General features: G+C 41.4%; 1 protein-coding gene across 2 annotated transcripts in view; it reads left to right on the top strand.

The window, feature by feature from the left end:
- The window catches only part of LOC115203584 (tumor protein p53-inducible protein 11), a 73,750-nt gene extending 51,001 nt beyond the window's left edge, over window positions 1–22,749 (top strand). The window contains exons 4-8 of one of the 2 annotated variants that reach the window (XR_003880209.1): window positions 10,150–10,198; window positions 11,584–11,674; window positions 16,000–16,101; window positions 20,084–21,392; window positions 21,436–22,749. Coding sequence is in view for 1 of the 2 variants with exons in the window: in XM_029768373.1 (XP_029624233.1) it covers window positions 10,150–10,198; window positions 11,584–11,674; window positions 16,000–16,101; window positions 20,084–20,241 (400 nt within the window). In the remaining variant the exon portion in view is untranslated. Of the gene's footprint in view, window positions 1–10,149; window positions 10,199–11,583; window positions 11,675–15,999; window positions 16,102–20,083 lie in introns of both variants that reach the window. The other variant, XM_029768373.1, reaches the window with a different exon arrangement.
- The last annotated feature ends 251 nt before the right edge of the window (window positions 22,750–23,000 follow it).

Genomic DNA, 23,000 nt, shown 5'->3' with positions numbered 1-23,000 from the left:
CAGGTTGAGAACTTCAAGTTCCATGTATCGTTGAGATTTGTCCAGATGGAATTGGTGTAGTGTGCATAGTGCTCACTGCTTACCGTACATCCTTCTACTCTTCAGTAGATTATAAACCTTGATGAGAAGCATGCAGTGTTAATGCTGCATTTTATGGGGAGTGATTTGTGTGTGTGTGTGTGTGTGTGTGTGTGTGTGTTGTCAGTGTTGTAGTTTAGTTTATTAATTTGACCATTTTAAAAAAACAAGCACACAAAACTTAAAAGCCATACATGCACATTAATAAAATCATGGAGGACAACACACAATAAAGTCTGGGACTTATTTCCATTGTGGTCCTCTTGAGACAAGATGGCTAGACAAGATCCAACACAGTATGGCAGCGAAATAATCAAACAAAAACACAGAAGAACAACATCTATCTCATCATTCCAGTTACATCATACTGTGCCCATTGGGTTATTCAATGGGCACAGAGGACATCAAACATATTTTTACTTTATTTTTAAAGCTGTCCAGAGAGGACGTTGTTTTTATGGGCAGAGGCAACTCATTCCATTCTGAGGCTCCAGTATACAAGAAAGTACCTTTCCCAGCATTACTCCTGAACCTGTATAAGCACACATCAACAACACCTGATCTGGTGCTGTGATTGTGTGCATCTCTAACACAAGGAAAGTAATCACTTAGATATCTGGGCGCAGGACCATAAATACTCCTGTAAACCAAACCTAGTCTAATCTGGGACACCCTAGCTTCAACAGGCAGCCAGTTTAGTTCCTGAAAGCAGCTCCTGCCTATGTGAGTACGTAGACTCACCTTCAACACTACCCTGATCAGCTTATTCTGGGCTATCTGGAGCTTCATAAGTTTAGATAAGCCCCCAAAACAGGAAGTACTAGCATAGTCAAAATGGCATTGAATGAGGGCAGTAGCTAGCACTTCATGGAGTCCTTATCAAGCAGCTTGGACTTTCTAGCCAAAAACTTAGTCCTGGCATTAACCTTCCCTATCACCTTATTGGCCATGTTTACACCTCCCAAGCTTCCATCAAGGATACATCCCAAGTAGCTAACAGAGGTTTTAGTAGTCAGCACCTCACCCCCTAACTCCACTCTGATTTCAGACGACCTACACAATTTAGGTCTGGATCCCAAAATAATTGCTTCAGTTTTCCCTAAGTGCAGAGATAGCTTATTATCTCCAAGCCATTTGCTAATGTTAGTAAGCTCTGTGCTAAGTATGCTCTCCAACATACTTAGAAGTGTAGAGTCATCCGCATAAAGAAAATGACGGCAAGAACAAGCATTTTTCATATCGTTAATATACAATAAAAACAGCAGAGGCCCAAGCACGCTCCCCTGCGGAACGCCACAACTCATTGGTTTTGCCTGAGACAGTGAACCGTTAACCTCTACTACTTGCTCCCTTCCTGATAAATAGGACTTTACCCAGCCTAGAGGGATACTGCTTAACCCCAGTGCCTCCAGTTTGGAGATTAGGAGACAGTGGTTAACTGTATTAAAGGCCTTCTGTAGGTCAAGCAGTACCATTCCACACAGATTTCCCTCATCAATCTCTTTCCTGATGAAGTCAGTCAAGTAAAGTAGACATGAATCAGTGGAGTATGTTTTTCTAAAAACCCGACTGAAAATCAGACATTAGACCCTGTTTGTTAACATATTCCTACATTTTCTCATGTACAATTCTCTCCAGGATCTTTGATGTAACACAGAGGATAGATACAGGCCTATAATTCCCAGGGTCAGACTTTATCCCCTTCTTATACAGAGGAATAACTTTAGCTTGTTTCATGTCCCTGGGAAAGGTGTGGTAATGAAGGTAATGAAGTCTGTTGATCACGGTGGTATAGTCTAACAGGCTGACTACACTGCTCGCGTCGTAAAATAAATGTAGAAATCTATATTATTCAATTATTGCACCCACACTGCTCACCAATGAGTCTGCGTTGCCAAGGGCTAAAATAGAAGTTAGTTCTATTTGTGACGCAGATCACGCTATATGTCCTGCCTCTTCCATCTCCTCATTGGTTTATAGAAGCAGGTACCCACGTGCCATCTCCTCATTGGTTATACCCACGTGGGTGACTGAAAGACGAACGAGGTCGATGGCGGTAATGCACCTAGTTTATGAAAGTTGACAATCTCAAGAGAAGAAAAAGCCCAGAAAGAGGAGAGATGACTAGAAACGATTCAGTTGACCGTTTTATGTGTGGATTAATTGTCGGAGTGGAGGACCAGCCACCCTAGTCATGGACTGTTCTCTCTGCTACTACAGGGCAAGTGGTACCGGAACTCCAAGTCTAGGTCCAAAAGGCTTAACAGCTTCTACCCCCAAGCCATAAGACTCCTGAACATCTAATCAAATGGCTACCCAGACCCCTCTTTTCCGCTGCTGCTACTCTCTGTTTATTATCTATGTATAGTCACTTTAATAACTCTACCTACATGTACATATTACCTCAAATACCTCCACTAACCAGTGCCCCCGCACATTGACTCTGTTCCGGTACCCCCCTATATATAGCCTCCACATTGACTCTGTTCTGGTACCCCCTGTATATAGCCTCCACATTGACTCTGTTCCGGTACCCCCTGTATATAGCCTCCACATTGACTCTGTTCCGGTACCCCCTGTATATAGCCTCCACATTGACTCTGTACCGGTACCCCCTGTATATAGCCTCCACATTGACTCTGTACCGGTACCCCCTGTATATAGCCTCCACATTGACTCTGTTCCGGTACCCCCTGTATATAGCCTCCACATTGACTCTGTTCCGGTACCCCCTGTATATAGCCTCCACATTGACTCTGTACCGGTACCCCCTGTATATAGCCTCCACATTGACTCTGTTCCGGTACCCCCTGTATATAGCCTCCACATTGACTCTGTTCCGGTACCCCCTGTATATAGCCTCCATATTGACTCTGTACCGGTACCCCCTGTATATAGCCTCCACATTGACTCTGTTCCGGTAACCCCTGTATATAGCCTCCACATTGTTATTTTACTGCTGCTGTTGAATTATTTGTAACTTTTATTTACATTTTTTTTGTACCTATCTATATATTTTTTTCTTAACACTTTCTTAAAGCTTCTTAAAGCATTGTTGGTTAAGGGCTTATAAGTAAGCATTTCACTGTAAGGTCTACACCTGTTGTATTAGGCGCATGTGACAAATAATATTTGATTTGATTTGGTGGTGCTTTCTCACTGTGGAAAGACAGGGGACATATTACAAGCTCCAGCTCAGTCTCAATCTTGTTGAAGTCTGAGAAGCGGTGGGAAAACTCATGCAGGTCGATCAAAGTGCTGCTGTATGTCTCAGTGCGGCACTGCGATGTGGGCGCGTTCATTGCGCGGCCAGTGTCGGAAAATGAGCGAGAGACCAGCTTCTCATTTGTCTGGAGAACAACATAAGTTTGGTCTTGAATGCTTTCACGTTGGAATACAGTTGAAGCACAAAAACACAATTTTTCCCTGCAGTTTCACATTCAGGTCTTTCACATGCCCCAGTAGGTCCACACCGAAAACAAAGACGCCCAGCCAGTCGGTGTCTTTCAACTCGGAGAAGTCGTCAGCTTTACCAACCATATCAAGGAACATACTGATCTCAGTTCCCACACACGGCAAAATACTTTTCCCAGGCTTAGCCAGAGAACATTCGAAATGGTACAACAAGTCCTGGTGCTCTGCCTCGGTGTCATTGAGTAGCTGAATGAACTGATGATGGTTAAGCCTCCTTGCCCGTATAAAGTTGAACTGACGATGGTTAAGCCTCCTTGCCCGTATAAAGTTGAACTGACGATGGTTAAGCCTCCTTGCCCGTATAAAGTTGAACTGACGATGGTTAAGCCTCCTTGTCCGTATAAAGTTGAACTGATGATGGTTAAGCCTCCTTGCCCGTATAAAGTTGAACTGACGATGGTTAAGCCTCCTTGCCAGTATGAAGTTGAACTGACGATGGTTAAGCCTCCTTGCCCGTATAAAGTTGAACTGACGATGGTTAAGCCTCCTTGCCCGTATAAAGTTGAACTGACGATGGTTAACCTCTTATGGCTAGGGGGCAGTATTTTCACGGCTGGATAAAAAACGTACCCGATTTAATCTGATTATTAGTCCTGCCCAGAAACTAGAATATGCATATAATTATTAGCTTTGGAGAGAAAACACTCCACAGTTTCTGAAACTGTTTCAATGGTGTCTGTGAGTATAACAGAACTCCTATGGCAGGCAAAAACCTGAGATGCTTCTGTTCAGGAAGTACCTGAACAGAAGCATCTCTCCCAAAAACTAAGGATCTCTGCTGTTACGTGACACTTCCCACGTCTCCAATGGAGTCTCAGAGCCCGGGAAAAACAGGAATGACGTAATTCAAAGCCCTGGCTGAAACAAAGGAGAGCAAAAGCTAAGTGGTCACTCAGTGGACTAAGCCTTACGCTTGCGACCCGCCCCGCCCCCGGCTTTCGGTTTTTCCCTCAGTATACAGACAGGCAGATTCCCGGTCGGAATATTATCGCTTTTCTACGAGATAAATTGCATAAAAATTGGTTTTAAACAGCGGTTGACATGCTTCGAAGTACGGTAATGGAATATTTAGACATTTTTTGTCACATTCTGCGTCATGCTCGTGGCCGAGATTTAGCGTTGGGATAGTGTCTAGAACGCACGAACAAAACGTCTTGATGGAACATAACGATGGATTATTTGGGACCAAACCTAGATTTGTTATTGAAGTAGAAGTCCTGGGACTGCATTCTGACGAAGAACAAGCAAGGTAAGAACATTTTTCTTATAGGAAATGTGATTTTGGTGAAGGCTAAACTGGTTGGGTGTCTAAATAGCTAGCCCGTGATGGCTGGGCTATGTACTTAGATTATTGCAAAATGTGCTTCATCCGAAAAGCTATTTTAAAATCGGACATATCGAGTGCATAGAGGAGTTCTGTATCTATAATTCTTAAAATAATTGTTATGCTTTTTGTGAACGTTTATCGTGAGTAATTTAGTAAAATCACCGGAAGTGTTCGGTGGGAATGCTAGTTCTGAACGTCACATGCTAATGTAAAAAGCTGGTTTTTGATATAAATATGAACTTGATTGAACAGACATACATGTATTGTATAACATAATGTCCTAGGTGTGTCATCTGATGAAGATCATAAAAGGTTAGTGCTGCATTTAGCTATGGTTTGGGTTTATGTGACATGATATGCTAGCTTGAAAAATGGGTGTCTGATTATTTCTGGCTGGGTACTCTGCTGACATAATCTAATGTTTTGCTTTCGCTGTAAAGCCTTTTTGAAATCGGACAGTGTGGTTAGATAAAGGAGAGTCTTGTCTTTAAATAGCTGTAAAATAGTCATATATTTGAAAAATGGAAGTTTTCGGATTTTAGAGGAGTTTGTATTTCGCGCCCCGCCCATCATTGGATATTGGAGCAGACTGTAGATGTAAGAGGTAAGCCTCCTTGCCCGTATAAAGTTGAACTGACGATGGTTAAGCCTCCTTGCCCGTATAAAGTTGAACTGACGATGGTTAAGCCTCCTTGCCCGTATAAAGTTGAACTGATGATGGTTAAGCCTCCTTGCCCGTATAAAGTTGAACTGATGATGGTTAAGCCTCCTTGCCCGTATAAAGTTGAACTGATGATGGTTAAGCCTCCTTGCCCGTATAAAGTTGAACTGATGATGGTTAAGCCTCCTTGCCCGTATGAAGTTGAACTGACGATGGTTAAGCCTCCTTGCCCGTATAAAGTTGAACTGACGATGGTTAAGCCTCCTTGCCCGTATAAAGTTGAACTGACGATGGTTTAAGCCTCCTTGCCCGTATAAAGTTGACAAGTTTTACAACCACTTTGACAACATTTTCCAGCTTTAACACACTTTTACACAGGGCTTCCTGACGAATAATACAGTGAAGAAATATCAATATTTCTTCTTTTACTTTTGTCTTTATAATCTTTTTAGTAGCCCAATGTTTTAACCGGTTAGATTTGGTGATCCATCTGTTGTGACGTTTGTCAGTTTGCTCCATGGTAGATACATTTTTTTTCCCATGCAGGCAGACACCCTGTCAGATAAATCAGAGCCCCTGGTTGTTCACATCATTGATTCCATCGTAAGAATGGAGAGTTGTCCTTTATTCCTCTGAGAAACATTTTAAGTGGAGCGGTGTCTCTGATGTCACTGCTCTCATCCAGTGCTATAGAAAAAAACAGATCAAAGCCATCTGCTTTTTTTTCTTCAACTGGGAGATTAGCTCCTCACCTATCACTTCCACGCGCCTGGTGATGGTTCTGCGTGATAAACTAATTTTCTCAAATTGGCTTTTTCTCTCAGGACAAAATATACCAGCAGTCTCCACAAAGTCCCCTTCAGTAAAATGTTTGCTATACTTAGATTTTGATGTGCCGCTACGTAGCTTGCCTTAGTTACGGAGTCTGGAGTAGAGCACCGTTTAGTAAGTTTATTTTGTTGGGCTTTTAAGTTTGTGGCAAGTTTTGAAGCCTTCCTTGCCTTTTCCTGAGAGGACAGAGGGCTAGCGTAGTTAGCATGCTTGCTTGAAAAATGATGATTTGAGATTATATTCCTTAAAAACGGCAACACTTTCTTGGCATATCAGACAGTGTCCAATATTAGTAAAAAAAACAAAGTATTTTGCTGTCCATTCTTCTTTAAACACACAACATTCAGAGTCCACTTTTCTAATTTTCGCAGCACTTATTTTTCACGTCAAAAGTCGTCAAGCAATGAAGTGGCTATGATGACTGAGCGCATTCTGAATCAGACTGTAGGCCGAAATACAGTGCGTGCTTGCCAGGCTACAGCACCATCTATTGGAGGTTGTTTGTGTATCATGGAATGAGTCATTTTAGGCCAAAAATCTTAACTCAAATATAATAATATTTATTACATTTAAAAAAATGTCTCGCGGGCAGTACTTTGCCCCCCCCCCCCCCCCCCCCACCCCCCCCCCCCCCCCCCCCCCCCGGACTAAAGTAATGGAAAGTGTACACATCAAAGCGTGAGTGATGGAGAAGCAGGACATGAAAAGAAAATGAATGTCCACTGACTCCAGGCCAAATGCCACACTATTCCATATATAGTGCACTACTTTAGATCAGGACCCAAAGGGACTATGTAGGGTATAGGATTCCATTTGGGATGCAACCAGTGTTTACTGCTCCCAGCAGCCAGACATAAAAGGTGTTGTGATCTTAACAGAAGCTTCATTATACAGACAGGGAGCAGACATTAGATTTCCTCTCTCATTTAGTTCCTTCTCACTATCTGTGTCCCAAATGGCAACCTATTCCCTATATAGTGCACTACTTTTGACAAGAACCCTGTTCAAAAGTAGTGTACTTAATAAGGGAATAGGAGTGCCAATTGGTACGCTTACATTCTCTAATACCAGTAGGCCTTTCATATGGTTGTTGTGGTGTGAAGAGAATAGTATCCTTATAGAACCATCAACAGAATATAGGATCCTTATAGAACCATCAACAGACAGAATATAGGATCCTTATAGAACCATCAACATAATATAGGATCTTTATTAGAACCATCATCATCAGAATATAGGATCTTTATAGAACCATCAACAGAATATAGGATCCTTATATAACCATCAACAGACAGAATATAGGATCCTTATAGAACCATCAACATAATATAGGATCTTTATTAGAACCATCATCATCAGAATATAGGATCTTTATAGAACCATCATCAGACAGAATATAGGATCCTTATAGAACCATCATCAGAATATAGGATCTTTATAGAACCACCATCAGACAGAATATAGGATCCTTATAGAACCATCATCAGAATATAGGATCTTTATAGAACCATCAACAGACAGAATATAGGATCCTTATAGAATCATCAACAGAATATAGGATCTTTATAGAACCATCATCAGACAGAATATAGGATCCTTATAGAACCATCAACAGAATATAGGATCTTTATTAGAACCATCATCATCAGAATATAGGATCTTTATAGAACCACCATCAGACAGAATATAGGATCTTTATAGAACCATCATCAGAATATAGGATCCTTATAGAACCATCAGCAGACAGAATATAGGATCTTTATAGAACCATCAACAGAATATAGGATCCTTATAGAACCATCAACAGACAGAATATAGGATCCTTATAGAACCATCATCAGAATATAGGCTCTTTATAGAACCATCAACAGAATATAGGATCCTTATAGAACCATCAACAGACAGAATATAGGATCCTTATAGAACCATCATCAGAATATAGGATCTTTATAGAACCATCATCAGAATATAGGATCTTTATTAGAACCATCATCAGACAGAATATAGGATCTTTATAGAACCATCAACAGAATATAGGATCCTTATAGAACCATCAACAGACAGAATATAAGATCCTTATAGAACCATCAACAGAATATAGGATCTTTATTAGAACCATCATCATCAGAATATAGGATCTTTATAGAACCATCATCAGACAGAATATAGGATCTTTATTGGAACCATCATCAGAATATAGGATCTTTATAGAACCATCATCAGACAGAATATAGGATCTTTATAGAACCATCAACAGAATATAGGATCCTTATAGAACCATCAACAGACAGAATATAGGATCCTTATAGAACCATCAACAGACAGAATATAGGATCCTTATAGAACCACCAACAGACAGAATATAGGATCTTTATTAGAACCATAAACAGAATATAGGATCCTTATAGAACCATCATCAGAATATAGGATCCTTATAGAACCATCAACTGACAGAATATAGGATCCTTATAGAACCATCATCAGAATATAGGATCTTTATAGAACCATCATCAGAATATAGGATCTTTATTAGAACCATCATCAGACAGAATATAGGATCTTTATAGAACCATCAACAGAATATAGGATCCTTATAGAACCATCAACAGACAGAATATAAGATCCTTATAGAACCATCAACAGACAGAATATAGGATCCTTGAAGAACCAACAACAGACAGAATATAGGATCCTTATAGAACCATCAACCGAATATAGGATCCTTATAGAACCATCAACAGAATATCGGATCCTTATAGAACCATCAACAGACAGAATATAGGATCCTTATAGAACCATCAAAAGAATATAGGATCTTTATTAGAACCATCATCATCAGAATATAGGATCTTTATAGAACCATCATCAGACAGAATATAGGATCTTTATTAGAACCATCATCAGAATATAGGATCTTTATAGAACCATCATCAGAATATAGGATCTTTATAGAACCATAAACAGAATATAGGATCCTTATAGAACCATCATCAGAATATAGGATCCTTATAGAACCATCAACAGACAGAATATAGGATCCTTATAGAACCATCAACAGACAGAATATAGGATCCTTATAGAACCATCAACAGAATATAGGATCCTTATAGAACCATCAACAGAATATAGGATCCTTATAGAACCATCAACAGAATATAGGATCCTTATAGAACCATCAACAGAATATTGGATCTTTATTAGAACCATCAACAGACAGAATATACAGTAGTTACTGCCTGTAACCTATTTGATATGATAGTTGTACTGTGGGTGAATACAGGAGTACATGAGTTACTTCCTGTAACCTATTTGATATGATAGTTGTACTGTGGGAGAATACAGGAGTACATGAGTTACTTCCTGTAGCCTATTTGATATGATAGTTGTACTGTGGGAGAATACAGGAGTACATGAGTTACTTCCTGTAACCTATTTGATATGATAGTTGTACTGTGGGAGAATACAGGAGTACATGAGTTACTTCCTGTAACCTATTTGATATGATAGTTGTACTGTGGGAGAATACAGGAGTACATGAGTTACTTCCTGTAACCTATTTGATATGATAGTTGTACTGTGGGAGAATACAGGAGAAGTACAGGACTCATACTGACAGCTGGATCCGTCACTCTGTTTGCATCCTGAATGGCCCAATGGATCCTATTGTTCTCTGATCTCTGTCTAGGGTGTTTCTGAAGATCAATATCTGTGTTTATTCCTCTCCTGTGTTTCTGATCAATACATGCATTTATGTCTTTCTTCTGTGTTTTCTTTCAAGGATATGGATTCTCATGTCTGCTGTTCTGTTCACAACCATAGCCTTAATAGTAAGTACTGTACATTAGTCAACTGGACTACAACCATAGCCTTAATAGTAAGTACTGTACATTAGTCAACTGGACTTCAACCATAGCCTTAATAGTAAGTACTGTACATTAGTCAACTGGACTACAACCATAGCCTTAATAGTAAGTACTGTACATTAGTCAACTGGACTACAACCATAGCCTTAATAGTAAGTACTGTACATTAGTCAACTGGACTACAACCATAGCCTTAATAGTAAGTACTGTACATTAGTCAACTGGACTACTACCATAGCCTTAATAGTAAGTACTGTACATTAGTCAACTGGACTTCTACCATAGCCTTAATAGTAAGTACTGTACATTAGTCAACTGGACTACAACCATAGCCTTAATAGTAAGTACTGTACATTAGTCAACTGGACTTCAACCATAGCCTTAATAGTAAGTACTGTACATTAGTCAACTGGACTACAACCATAGCCTTAATAGTAAGTACTGTACATTAGTCAACTGGACTACAACCATAGCCTTAATAGTAAGTACTGTACATTAGTCAACTGGACTTCTACCATAGCCTTAATAGTAAGTACTGTACATTAGTCAACTGGACTACAACCATAGCCTTAATAGTAAGTACTGTACATTAGTCAACTGGACTACAACCATAGCCTTAATAGTAAGTACTGTACATTAGTCAACTGGACTACAACCATAGCCTTAATAGTAAGTACTGTACATTAGTCAACTGGACTACAACCATAGCCTTAATAGTAAGTACTGTACATTAGTCAACTGGACTACTACCATAGCCTTAATAGTAAGTACTGTACATTAGTCAACTGGACTACAACCATAGCCTTAATAGTAAGTACTGTACATTAGTCAACTGGACTACAACCATAGCCTTAATAGTAAGTACTGTACATTAGTCAACTGGACTTCTACCATAGCCTTAATAGTAAGTACTGTACATTAGTCAACTGGACTTAGCTTGACCTCTCCTGTACTGTATAGATATCTCCTAGTCCAATTGCTTTGACAGCATGGTTCATCCTTGGTCCTGGGGATGGACAGGGGGTGCAGGCTTGTTCTCCAGCCCCACACTAACAACAACACATCTGATTTGACTCATCAAGGGCTTGTTGAATCGGGAGTGTTATTACCTGGTTGGGGGAAAAGCCTGTAACCCCGGTGTGTGTATATACCCAGAACCAGGACAGAAGACACTACTGCTGTATGGGTTGTCAACTGTCTCTGGGTCTATCAAAATCCTTATTATACTATGTTGTTATTATTATTTCACAACATATGAGCAACACTGAGCACTTCTTCCCTCTCTCTCTCTCCCACCTCTCTGTCCCCTCTCTCTCTTTCTCTATCTTCCTCCCTGTCTCTCTCTACAGGCTCTAGTGTTCCCCAGTCAGCTCTATGAGTTTGTGTTTGAGCTCAGGACCACCAGGATCTCCATCAGACTCTATGGAGGAGCACTACTCAGTAAGGGCTGTCTACTGTGACCGTATCAGACTCTATGGAGGAGCAGTACTCAGTAAGGGCTGTCTACTGTGACAGTATCAGACTCTATGGAGGAGCACTACTCAGTAAGGGCTGTCTACTGTGACAGTATCAGACTCTATGGAGGAGCACTACTCAGTAAGGGCTGTCTACTGTGACCGTATCAGACTCTATGGAGGAGCACTACTCAGTAAGGGCTGTCTACTGTGACAGTATCAGACTCTATGGAGGAGCACTACTCAGTAAGGGCTGTCTACTGTGACCGTATCAGACTCTATGGAGGAGCACTACTCAGTAAGGGCTGTCTACTGTGACCGTATCAGACTCTATGGAGGAGCACTACTCAGTAAGGGCTGTCTACTGTGACCGTATCAGACTCTATGGAGGAGCAGTACTCAGTAAGGGCTGTCTACTGTGACAGTATCAGACTCTATGGAGGAGCAGTACTCAGTAAGGGCTGTCTGCTGTGACAGTATCAGACTCTATGGAGGAGCACTACTCAGTAAGGGCTGTCTACTGTGACAGTATCAGACTCTATGGAGGAGCACTACTCAGTAAGGGCTGTCTACTGTGACAGTATCAGACTCTGTGGAGGAGCACTACTCAGTAAGGGCTGTCTACTGCCACTTCTCTGCCAGGGAAACCGCTCAGTCTCACCAGCTATTAATGATTTAAAAACTGTACTTCTTAATATTTAATGGTCCTGTCTCGTTCCTGACTAACTCCTCTAGGGTAGAGTACACTTGTTGTTGATGAACAGTGTTAAAGTGAGGACATGAAGCAGTGCATTCTGGATCCTGTAGTTCGTGTTGAGTGACTTGTTGGCCCAGGAAGAGGCACCAGGTATGATAAGAGGATAACATTCAGATGTCTGGAGGGTTTTTCTGCCAGTAAAGAAACTAATCTATTTAACTGGATTGAAAAGACCACCTGCTGTAACCTTATTCAATTATACATTAAACATTTCCATCTCTAAATCACAATGAGAATACATTATGTAATACAATGCAATCTCACTTTGTATCTCCTTTTAGATGGAACAGCTAAGACCAGAACCAGTTTAGGGCTTACCTAGCTAAATAACAGGTAGGACCAGAACCAGTTTAGGGCTTACCTAGTTAAATAACAGGTAGGACCAGAACCAGCTTAGGGTTTACCTAGCTAAATAACATGTAGGACCAGAACCAGCTTAGGGTTTACCTAGCTAAATAACAGGTAGGACCAGAACCAGCTTAGGGTTTACCTAGCTAAATAACAGGTAGGACCAGAACCAGCTTAGGGTTTACCTAGCTAAATAACAGGTAGGACCAGAACCAGCTTAGGGCTTACCTAGCTAAATAACAGGTAGGACCAGAACCAGCTTAGGACTTACCTAGCTAAATAACAGGTAGGACCAGAACCATCTTAGGGCTTACCTAGCTAAATAACAGCTAGGACCAGAACCAGCTTAGGGCTTACCTAGCTAAATAACAGGTAGGACCGGAACCAGCTTAGGGCTTATCTAGCTAAATAACAGGTAGGACCAGAACCAGCTTAGGGTTTACCTAGCTAAATAACAGGTAGGACCAGAACCAGCTTAGGGTTTACCTAGCTAAATAACAGGTAGGACCAGAACCAGCTTAGGGTTTACCTAGTTAAATAACAGGTAGGATCAGAACCATCTTAGGGCTTACCTAGTTAAATAACAGGTAGGAGGAGAACCAGCTTAGGGCTTACCTAGCTAAATAACAGCTAGGACCAGAACCAGCTTAGGGCTTACCTAGCTAAATAACAGGTAGGACCAGAACCAGCTTAGGACTTACCTAGCTAAATAACAGGTAGGACCAGAACCAGCTTAGGGCTTACCTAGCTAAATAACAGGTAGGACCAGAACCAGCTTAGGGTTTACCTAGCTAAATAAGAGGTAGGACCGGAACCAGCTTAGGGCTTATCTAGCTAAATAACAGGTAGGACCAGAACCAGCTTAGTGCTTACCTAGTTAAATAACAGATAGGACCAGAACCAGCTTAGGGCTTACCTAGCTAAATAACAGGTAGGACCAGAACCAGCTTAGGGTTTACCTAGCTAAATAACATGTAGGACCAGAAACAGCTTAGGGTTTACCTAGCTAAATAACAGATAGGACCAGAACCAGCTTAGGGTTTACCTAGCTAAATAACAGGTAGGACCAGAACCAGCTTAGGGTTTACCTAGCTAAATAACAGGTAGGACCGGAACCAGCTTAGGGTTTACCTAGCTAAATAACAGGTAGGACCAGAACCAGCTTAGGGTTTACCTAGTTAAATAACAGGTAGGACCAGAACCAGCTTAGGGTTTACCTAGCTAAATAACAGGTAGGACCAGAACCAGCTTAGGGCTTACCTAGTTAAATAACAGGTAGGACCAGAACCAGCTTAGGGTTTACCTAGCTAAATAACAGGTAGGACCAGAACCAGTTTAGGGTTTACCTAGTTAAATAACAGGTAGGACCAGAACCAGCTTAGGACTTACCTAGCTAAATAACAGGTAGGACCAGAACCAGCTTAGGGCTTACCTAGTTAAATAACAGGTAGGATCAGAACCATCTTAGGGCTTACCTAGTTAAATAACAGGTAGGAGGAGAAGCAGCTTAGGGCTTACCTAGCTAAATAACAGGTAGGACCAGAACCAGTTTAGGGCTTACCTAGCTAAATAACAGCTAGGACCAGAACCAGCTTAGGGCTTACCTAGCTAAATAACAGGTAGGACCGGAACCAGCTTAGGGCTTATCTAGCTAAATAACAGGTAGGACCAGAACCAGCTTAGTGCTTACCTAGCTAAATAACAGGTAGGAGGAGAACCAGCTTAGTGCTTACCTAGTTAAATAACATGTAGGACCAGAACCAGTTTAGGGCTTACCTAGCTAAATAACAGGTAGGACCAGAACCAGTTTAGGGCTTACCTAGCTAAATAACAGGTAGGACCAGAACCAGCTTAGGGTTTACCTAGCTAAATAACAGGTAGGACCAGAACCAGTTTAGGGTTTACCTAGCTAAATAACAGGTAGGACCAGAACCAGTTTAGGGCTTACCTAGCTAAATAACAGGTAGGACCAGAACCAGCTTAGGGTTTACCTAGCTAAATAACATGTAGGACCAGAACCAGCTTAGGACTTACCTAGCTAAATAACATGTAGGACCAGAACCAGCTTAGGGTTTACCTAGCTAAATAACAGGTAGGACCAGAACCAGCTTAGGGCTTACCTAGCTAAATAACAGGTAGGACCAGAACCAGCTTAGGGTTTACCTAGCTAAATAACAGGTAGGACCAGAACCAGTTTAGGGCTTACCTAGCTAAATAACAGGTAGGACCAGAACCAGCTTAGGGTTTACCTAGCTAAATAACAGGTAGGACCAGAACCAGCTTAGGGTTTACCTAGCTAAATAACAGGTAGGACCAGAACCAGCTTAGGGTTTACCTAGCTAAATAACAGGTAGGACCAGAACCAGCTTAGGGTTTACCTAGCTAAATAAGATAGTAATAATCATGAATGCTTTAATAGTTTTTTGTCACAGGGTATTAAGAGGTCTGTATTCAGACTACAATGTTTTACGGTATTACATGATGAGTGCATTTGAGTACAGCAAGGCGTGACTGTACAGTCCCCCTCTGATGGAGGGAGAGAGAGAGGGAAGGATGGAAGGAGGAACCCTACTGCGAAAGCCAGGAAGGAAGAGAGGATAATCCCTTAACAGCGGAAGGCTGTAGGCAACAGGGGTTAAGATACGGTGTTTGTCCCAAATGGCACCCTATTCCCTTTTTTATAGTGCACTACTTTTGTCCTGGGTCTATTGAGCTCTGGTTAAAAGTAGTGTGCACTAGTAGGGAATAGGGTGCCATTTGCAACACAGACACAGTTCCTCTACTGTCTGTTCAGTAACAGCCTGGGTTGGAACAGAGCCATAGATGTACTATATAGTTTTAAATGTAGTATTATACTGCATCTACCCTCTCTGTGTGTATTGGGGTCATCAGAAGGACTCACTACTTCCTGATGGAGAGGATGTACGTTCTACTCTAGTACAGTGTTAAAATCAGCCACTTCCAAAATACTGAACCTATGTAGACCTGACCTCAGAAACCCAGGCTTTTCACAGTACTTCCAATAGTGGAGTGATGGAGACAACAGGGTTTTAGAAGGCTGGCTACACTAGACTACTGTAGGCCTCACCCTAATGCTAAACATCTCTCTCTCTCTCTCTACCATCTCTCTCTCTCTCTCTCTCTCTCTCCCTCTCACTCACTCACTCACTCTCTCACTCACTCTCACACTCTCTCACTCTCACCAGGTGTCTCATTGATCATGTGGAAAGGTCTGTACACGGCAGAGAAAGCCATTATCCAGTGGACCCTGCTCACCGAGGCCTGCCTCCTGTCTGTCCAGTTCCTGGGTGAGGGATCCGTTGTTCTGTCTTTATATCCATTTACTAACAACACAAACTAACAACTATGCAGTAAGGATGCACCGGGCTTCACCTATTGGTTTATCATTGGAACATGTCATCAGAGTTGTTCTTTACAGACTATCTGTAGGTTACAGGACTGTCTATGATCAGTAACAGTGGTGTCTATGATCAGTAACAGTGGTGTCTATGATCAGTAACAGTAGTGTCTATGATCAGTAGTGTCTATGATCAGTAACAGTAGTGTCTATGATCAGTAACAGTAGTGTCTATGATCAGTAGTGTCTATGATCAGTAACAGTAGTGTCTATGACCAGTAACAGTAGTGTCTATGGTCAGTAACAGTAGTGTCTATGGTCAGTAACAGTAGTGTCTATGGTCAGTAACAGTAGTGTCTATGGTCAGTAACAGTAGTGTCTATGGTCAGTAACAGTAGTGTCTATGGTCAGTAACAGTAGTGTCTATGGTCAGTAACAGTAGTGTCTATGGTCAGTAACAGTAGTGTCTATGGTCAGTAACAGTAGTGTCTATGGTCAGTAACAGTAGTGTCTATGATCAGTAGAAGTAGTGTCTATGATCAGTAGCAGTAGAGTCAATGATCAGTAACAGCAGTGTCTATGATCAGTAGTGTCTATGATCAGTAACAGTAGTGTCTATGGTCAGTAACAGTAGTGTCTATGATCAGTAGTGTCTATGATCAGTAACAGTAGTGTCTATGATCAGTAACAGTAGTGTCTATGATCAGTAACAGTAGTGTCTATGATCAGTAACAGTAGTGTCTATGGTCAGTAACAGTAGTGTCTATGGTCAGTAACAGTAGTGTCTATGATCAGTAGTGTCTATGACCAGCAACAGTAGTGTCTATGACCAGTAACAGTAGTGTCTATGGTCAGTTGGTTACAGTAACAGTAGTGTCTATGATCAGTTAGTAACAGTAGTGTCTATGATCAGTAACAGTAGTGTCTATGATCAGTTGGTTACAGTAACGGTAGTGTCTATGGTCAGTAACAGTAGTGTCTATGGTCAGTTGGTTACAGTAACAGTAGTGTCTATGGTCAGTTGGTTACAGTAACAGTAGTGTCTATGGTCAGTTGGTTACAGTAACAGTAGTGTCTATGGTCAGTAACAGTAGTGTCTATGGTCAGTAACAGTAGTGTCTATGGTCAGTAACAGTAGTGTCTATGATCAGTTGGTTACAGTAACAGTAGTGTCTATGGTCAGTTGGTTACAGTAACAGTAGTGTCCATGATCAGTTGGTTACAGTAACAGTAGTGTCCATGATCAGTTGGTTACAGTAACAGTAGTGTCTGATCAGTTGGTTACAGTAACAGCAGTGTCCGTGCTTCTACACCTGCATTGTTTGCTGTTTGGGGTTTTAGGCTGGGTTTCTGTACAGCGCTTTGAGATATCAGCTGATGTAAGAAGGGCTTTATAAATACATTTGATTTGATCAGTTGGTTCCAGTAACAGTAGTGTCTATGATCAGAGAGGGACTGAGAGTCCAGACGAGTCCATGTTGTCTCCTCTAGTACCTCAATAAGAGACATTCACACATCAGTGGGAAATCAATCTCTGTTCAGTCCTGCAGTGTCGACTAAAGTGAAGTCTGGGGCCGTATATACTGTATCCAAGTAGGACTACTGATCTAGGATCAGATTAACCTTTTAGATTGTAATGAATAACATTACATGGACCGGGGGACCAGGAGCCGTAATGACTGTATCAGAGTAGGACTGCTGATCTAGGATCAGATTAACCTTTTAGATTGTAATGAATAACATTACATGGACGGGGGGGACCAGGAGCCGTATGTACTGTATCAGAGTAGGACTACTGATCTAGGATCAGATTAACCTTTTAGATTGTAATGAATAACATTACATGGACGGGGGGGACCAGGAGCCGTATGTACTGTATCAGAGTAGGACTACTGATCTAGGATCAGTTTAATGTAATGAGTAAGATCACAGAGACAACGAGGGATCTGATCCTAGATCAGCACTCCTGCTCTGAGATGGTTGATATATATGAGCCCTGAAGTGAACTGCAGGATAAGGGTGTTGCCACAAGAAAAGGTCAACCAGTGAAGAACAAACACCATTGTAAATACAACCCATATTCATGTTTATTTATGTTCCCTTTTGTACTTTAACTATTTGCACAAACACTGTATATAGACATAATATGACATTTTGAAAATCTTTTGGAACTTTTGTGAGTGTAATGTTTATTGTTCATTTTTGATTGTTTTGTTTATCTATTTCACTTTCTTTGGCAATGTAAACATATGTTTCCCATGCCAGTAAAGCACATTGAATTGAATTGAATTGAATTGAATTGAATTGAATTGAATTGAATTGAATTGAGAGTGAAGTTCCATCTATGGTCAAGATGATCACATATACAGTGCCTTCAGAAAGTATTCAGACCCCTTGACTTTTTCTACATTTTGCTACGTTAAAGCCTTATTCTAAAATGGATTAATAAAAATAATCCTTACCAATCTAAACACAATACCCCAATAATAACAAAGCGTAAACAAGTTTTTAGAAATCTTTTACAAATAAAACTGAAATACCTTCTTTACAAAAGTATTCAGACCCTTTGCTATGAGACTCAAAATTGATCTCAGGTGCATCTTGTTTCCGTTGATCATCCTTGAGATGTTTCTACAACTTGATTGGAGTCCACCTGTGGTAAATTCAGTTGATTGGACATGATTTGGAAAGCCACACACCTGTCTATGTAAGGTCCCACAGTTGACAGTGCATGTCAGAGCAAAAACCAAGCCATGGAATTGTCCGTAGAACTCAGAGATAAGAATTGTGTTGCGGCACAGATCTGGGGAAGGGTACCAAAACAATTCTGTGGCATTTAAGGTCCCCAAGAACACAGTGGCCTCCATCATTCTTAAATGGAAGAAGTTTGGAACCACCAAGACTAGAGCAACCGGGGGAGAAGGGCCTTGGTCAGGGAGGTGACCAAGAACCTGATGGTCACTCTGACAGAGCTCTAGAGTTCATCTGTGCAAATGGGAGAACCTTCCAGAAGGAGAACTATTTCTGCAGCACTCCACCAATCAGGCCTTTATAGAGAATGGACAGACGGAAGCCACTCCTCAGTAAAAGGCACATGACAGCCCGCTTGGAGTTTGCCAAAAGGCACCTAAAGACTCTCAGACCATGAGAAACAAGATTCTCTGGTCTGATGAAACCAAGATTTAACTCTTTGGCCTGAATGCCAAGCCTCACCTCTGGAGGAAACCTGGCACCATCCCTATGGTGAAGCATGGTGGTGGCAGCATCATGCTCTGGGGATGTTTTTCAGTGGCAGGGACTGGGAGACTAGTCTGGATTGAGGCAAGGATGCATGGAGCAAAGTACAGAGAGATCCTTGATGAAAACCTGCTCCAGAGCACTCTGGACCTCAGACTGGGGCGAAGGTTCACCATCCAACAGGACAACGACCCTAAGCACACAACCAAGACAACGCAGGAGTGGCTTCGTGACAAGTCTCTGAATGTCCTTGAGTGGCACAGCCAGAGCCCGGACTTGAACCTGATCTAACATCTCTGACCTGAAAATAGTTGCTGCCTAAGGTGCTTCAACAAAGTACTGAGTAAAAGGTCTGAATACTTATGTAAATGTGATATGTCAGCTTCTTTTAAAATGATTAATTAGCAACAATTTCTAAAAACCTGTGTTTGCTTTGTCAGTCAAGCAGTCTGAATACTTTCCAATTGCTCTGTATGAGTACACATATTACATTTGTATAGGTTGCATCCCAGATGTCACCGTGTCCCCTATATCAGTGTTGGGAAACACGCCTAGCGCTTAAAAGCATTGGGCCAGTAACTGAAAGGCCGCTGGTTATGAATCCCTTAGCCGACTAGGTGTAAATTCTGTCCATGTTCCCTAGAGCAAGGTACTTAACCCTAGTTGTAAAACGTGTGTCCTCTCTCTCGTTGCAGTGTCCATCATCACCCTGGTGGAGCTGGGTCTGATGTCAAACTCTGCCATCCTCCTCCTCCTCAGTGAAGTCCTCTTCCTCATCATCACACTCCTCTACTACTACCACCTGGGTCGCAGGACCAAGAAGACCCAGAACCATACACATAGCTCTGATTAGACCCAGAACCATACACACAGCTCTGATTAGACCCAGAACCATACACATAGCTCTGATTAGACCCAGAAGACCCAGAACCATAGATCTAGCAGCTCTGATTAGACCCAGAACCATAGATCTAGTTCTGATTAGACCCAGAACCATAGATCTAATTCTGATTAGACCCAGAACCATAGATCTAGTTCTGATTAGACCCAGAACCATAGATATAGCTGCTCTGATTAGACCCAGAACCATAGATATAGCAGCTCTGATTAGACCCAGAACCATAGATCTACTTCTGATTAGACCCAGAACCATAGATCTAGTTCTGATTAGACCCAGAACCATAGATCTAGTTCTGATTAGAACCAGAACCATACACATAGCTCTGATTAGACCCAGAAGACCCAGAACCATAGATCTAGTTCTGTTTAGACCCAGAACCATAGATCTAGTTCTGATTAGACCCCCTCTCCCAAAACAGTGTTATAACTATCAATTTGATATCATGGCTGGTCAGTCCTTGCATCCATAGCTCTGTCTATGAATTTGAGTGTTTACAAAATCTCCAACCCCATCCCTCAGCTTCTGACCAAAACAGGGGTAGGGTGAACACTTTGTTATTGTTTGAACTGCAGATTGCCCCTTTACGGTCAGTTAAGATAAAAAGCTTGACGGGTTTAGATTGTGGCTCCAAAGCAACACTCCACTCCAGTGACTGCTTAGCGCTTACCCTGCCCAAATGGCACCCTAGTCTATACTTACCCCACATAGGACTCTGTTCAGAAGTAGTGCACTATATAGGGAATAGGGCTCTGGTCTATAGTAGTGCACTATATAGGGAATAGGGCTCTGGTCTATAGTAGTGCACTATATAGGGCATAATAGGGTGCCATTTTTCATGGACACTTCGATCGCAATTTAATTGAGACTGCCCCAACCACTTAAATCCATTGTGTTCATAGATAAAGCTCTGGTTTAAATTTTATTTAGGAAAGGAGCTTTTAAATGTGATTGCCAAAGAAGGTGATTGTATTTTGCAGTATGCCACGTGTTATAAGACATGTCAATACATATTTGCTAGTTACTGAACATGTACCTGCAGAAAGAGAACAGTGTTGTTTTCAGACTGTGGGTCTTTTCTGTAGATACCTAGTCTCGTAAGTCATGTAGAACCTGTATAAGCCTGTTTGGGAAACACTGGGTTAGGAGGTAGAACCTGTATAAGCCTGTTTGGGAAACACTGGGTTAGGAGGTAGAACCTGTATAAGCCTGTTTGGGAAACACTGGGTTAGGAGGTAGAACCTGTATAAGCCTGTTTGGGAAACACTGGGTTAGGGGTAGAACCTGTATAAGCCTGTTTGGAAACACTGGGTTAGGAGGTAGAACCTGTATAAGCCTGTTTGGGAAACACTGGGTTAGGAGGTAGAACCTGTATAAGCCTGTTTGGGAAACACTGGGTTAGGGGTAGAACCTGTATAAGCCTGTTTGGGAAACACTGGGTTAGGAGGTAGAACCTGTATAAGCCTGTTTGGGAAACACTGGGTTAGGGGTAGAACCTGTATAAGCCTGTTTGGGAAACACTGTTGGTTTGGGTCAGAGAACGACTACTGTTGTCTAATGTCCTGTTTTATGTTGGTTTGGGTCAGAGAACGACTACTGTTGTCTAATGTTCTGTTTTATGTTGGTTTGGGTCATGTTCATATCGGTGAAAACAGAAGAAAAAACCCCAGAGTGAAACAGTGAGGTACTTACCTGTCCAATAAGAAACGCTCATGTCAGTTTTTTCCCGTTGCGTTCCCTGATGAACACAACACTGGTTTTGTTCTGTACTAATTAATATATGTTGTATTAAAGAAACACTCCACCTCTTTTGTTTTGTGGGACTCAAGCATTCTTCCATGTGTTTAGGTTTTTTGCTGGACTGACTGAAGGATAATCCTTCATTCTGGGGTAAAGTGACGGAAGGAAAAGGAATCAATCAGGCCGATGTATCATTTTAATACTCCCACTGAACAGTTATTTTATGTTCAGCAGTGCATCAAAGGGTCATTTTTAATCATCGTTATGTACTGAAGCTTGGGTCGTGGAAACTGGGCCGTTTGCTTTTGCATTGAGGTAGAGAGAACATACTAGAAGCATTCTTCAGATACAATAGAAGGTTTAGGACACTTTGTGTAACACGTTGGACCTGACGTGTTTTTTTTTTTTAAATCGTTGTGTTCTGACACTTCTACAGAGATGTACTTTTTTGGGGATACGGTATCACGTCTGATTTAACTTTCTCTGAACGCCAAGCAATTTGAATATCTCTTATTAGAATAGAGGAAGTTTACTATCTCTTCATCCAGGCAGATCTTTATCTTTCAGTGCATTTGGGACCACGGTGGATTTGTCATCATGAACGGCATCAATGCTTTAGGAAATGTGATAGATGTTATTATTGTGCATAAAGGTATAGACATGCTGTATTTGATTTGTATATGTATAGACAGACAACAATAAATTGACACTTTTTTCCCCTTCTGTTTTTCTTTGATTGGTCTCGTTATGCCCAAGAGATGCTCTAACTTCTCATCACTAACAGTTCTTATCTCCAAGCTATTCCTATTGTCTGTTATTCCTGTTTTGTTTAACGTAATCTATTTCTTTCTGAACACGCTAAGTCGTTGTGCCCTGCTGTGAGCAGCCCTGTTGTGCAGTAGTTCGCCTCCAGAGGGTGATGTTGATATGTTTAGAAAGAGTTACTGTCTGGATTGGTCTCGCTCTCTCACCTC

Source organism: Salmo trutta, chromosome 12 (assembly GCF_901001165.1).
Source record: "Salmo trutta chromosome 12, fSalTru1.1, whole genome shotgun sequence".
In the NCBI taxonomy this organism is placed as follows: domain Eukaryota; kingdom Metazoa; phylum Chordata; class Actinopteri; order Salmoniformes; family Salmonidae; genus Salmo; species Salmo trutta.
Note: the sequence above shows the minus strand (reverse complement) of the source record. Positions and strands in the feature narration are given on the sequence as shown.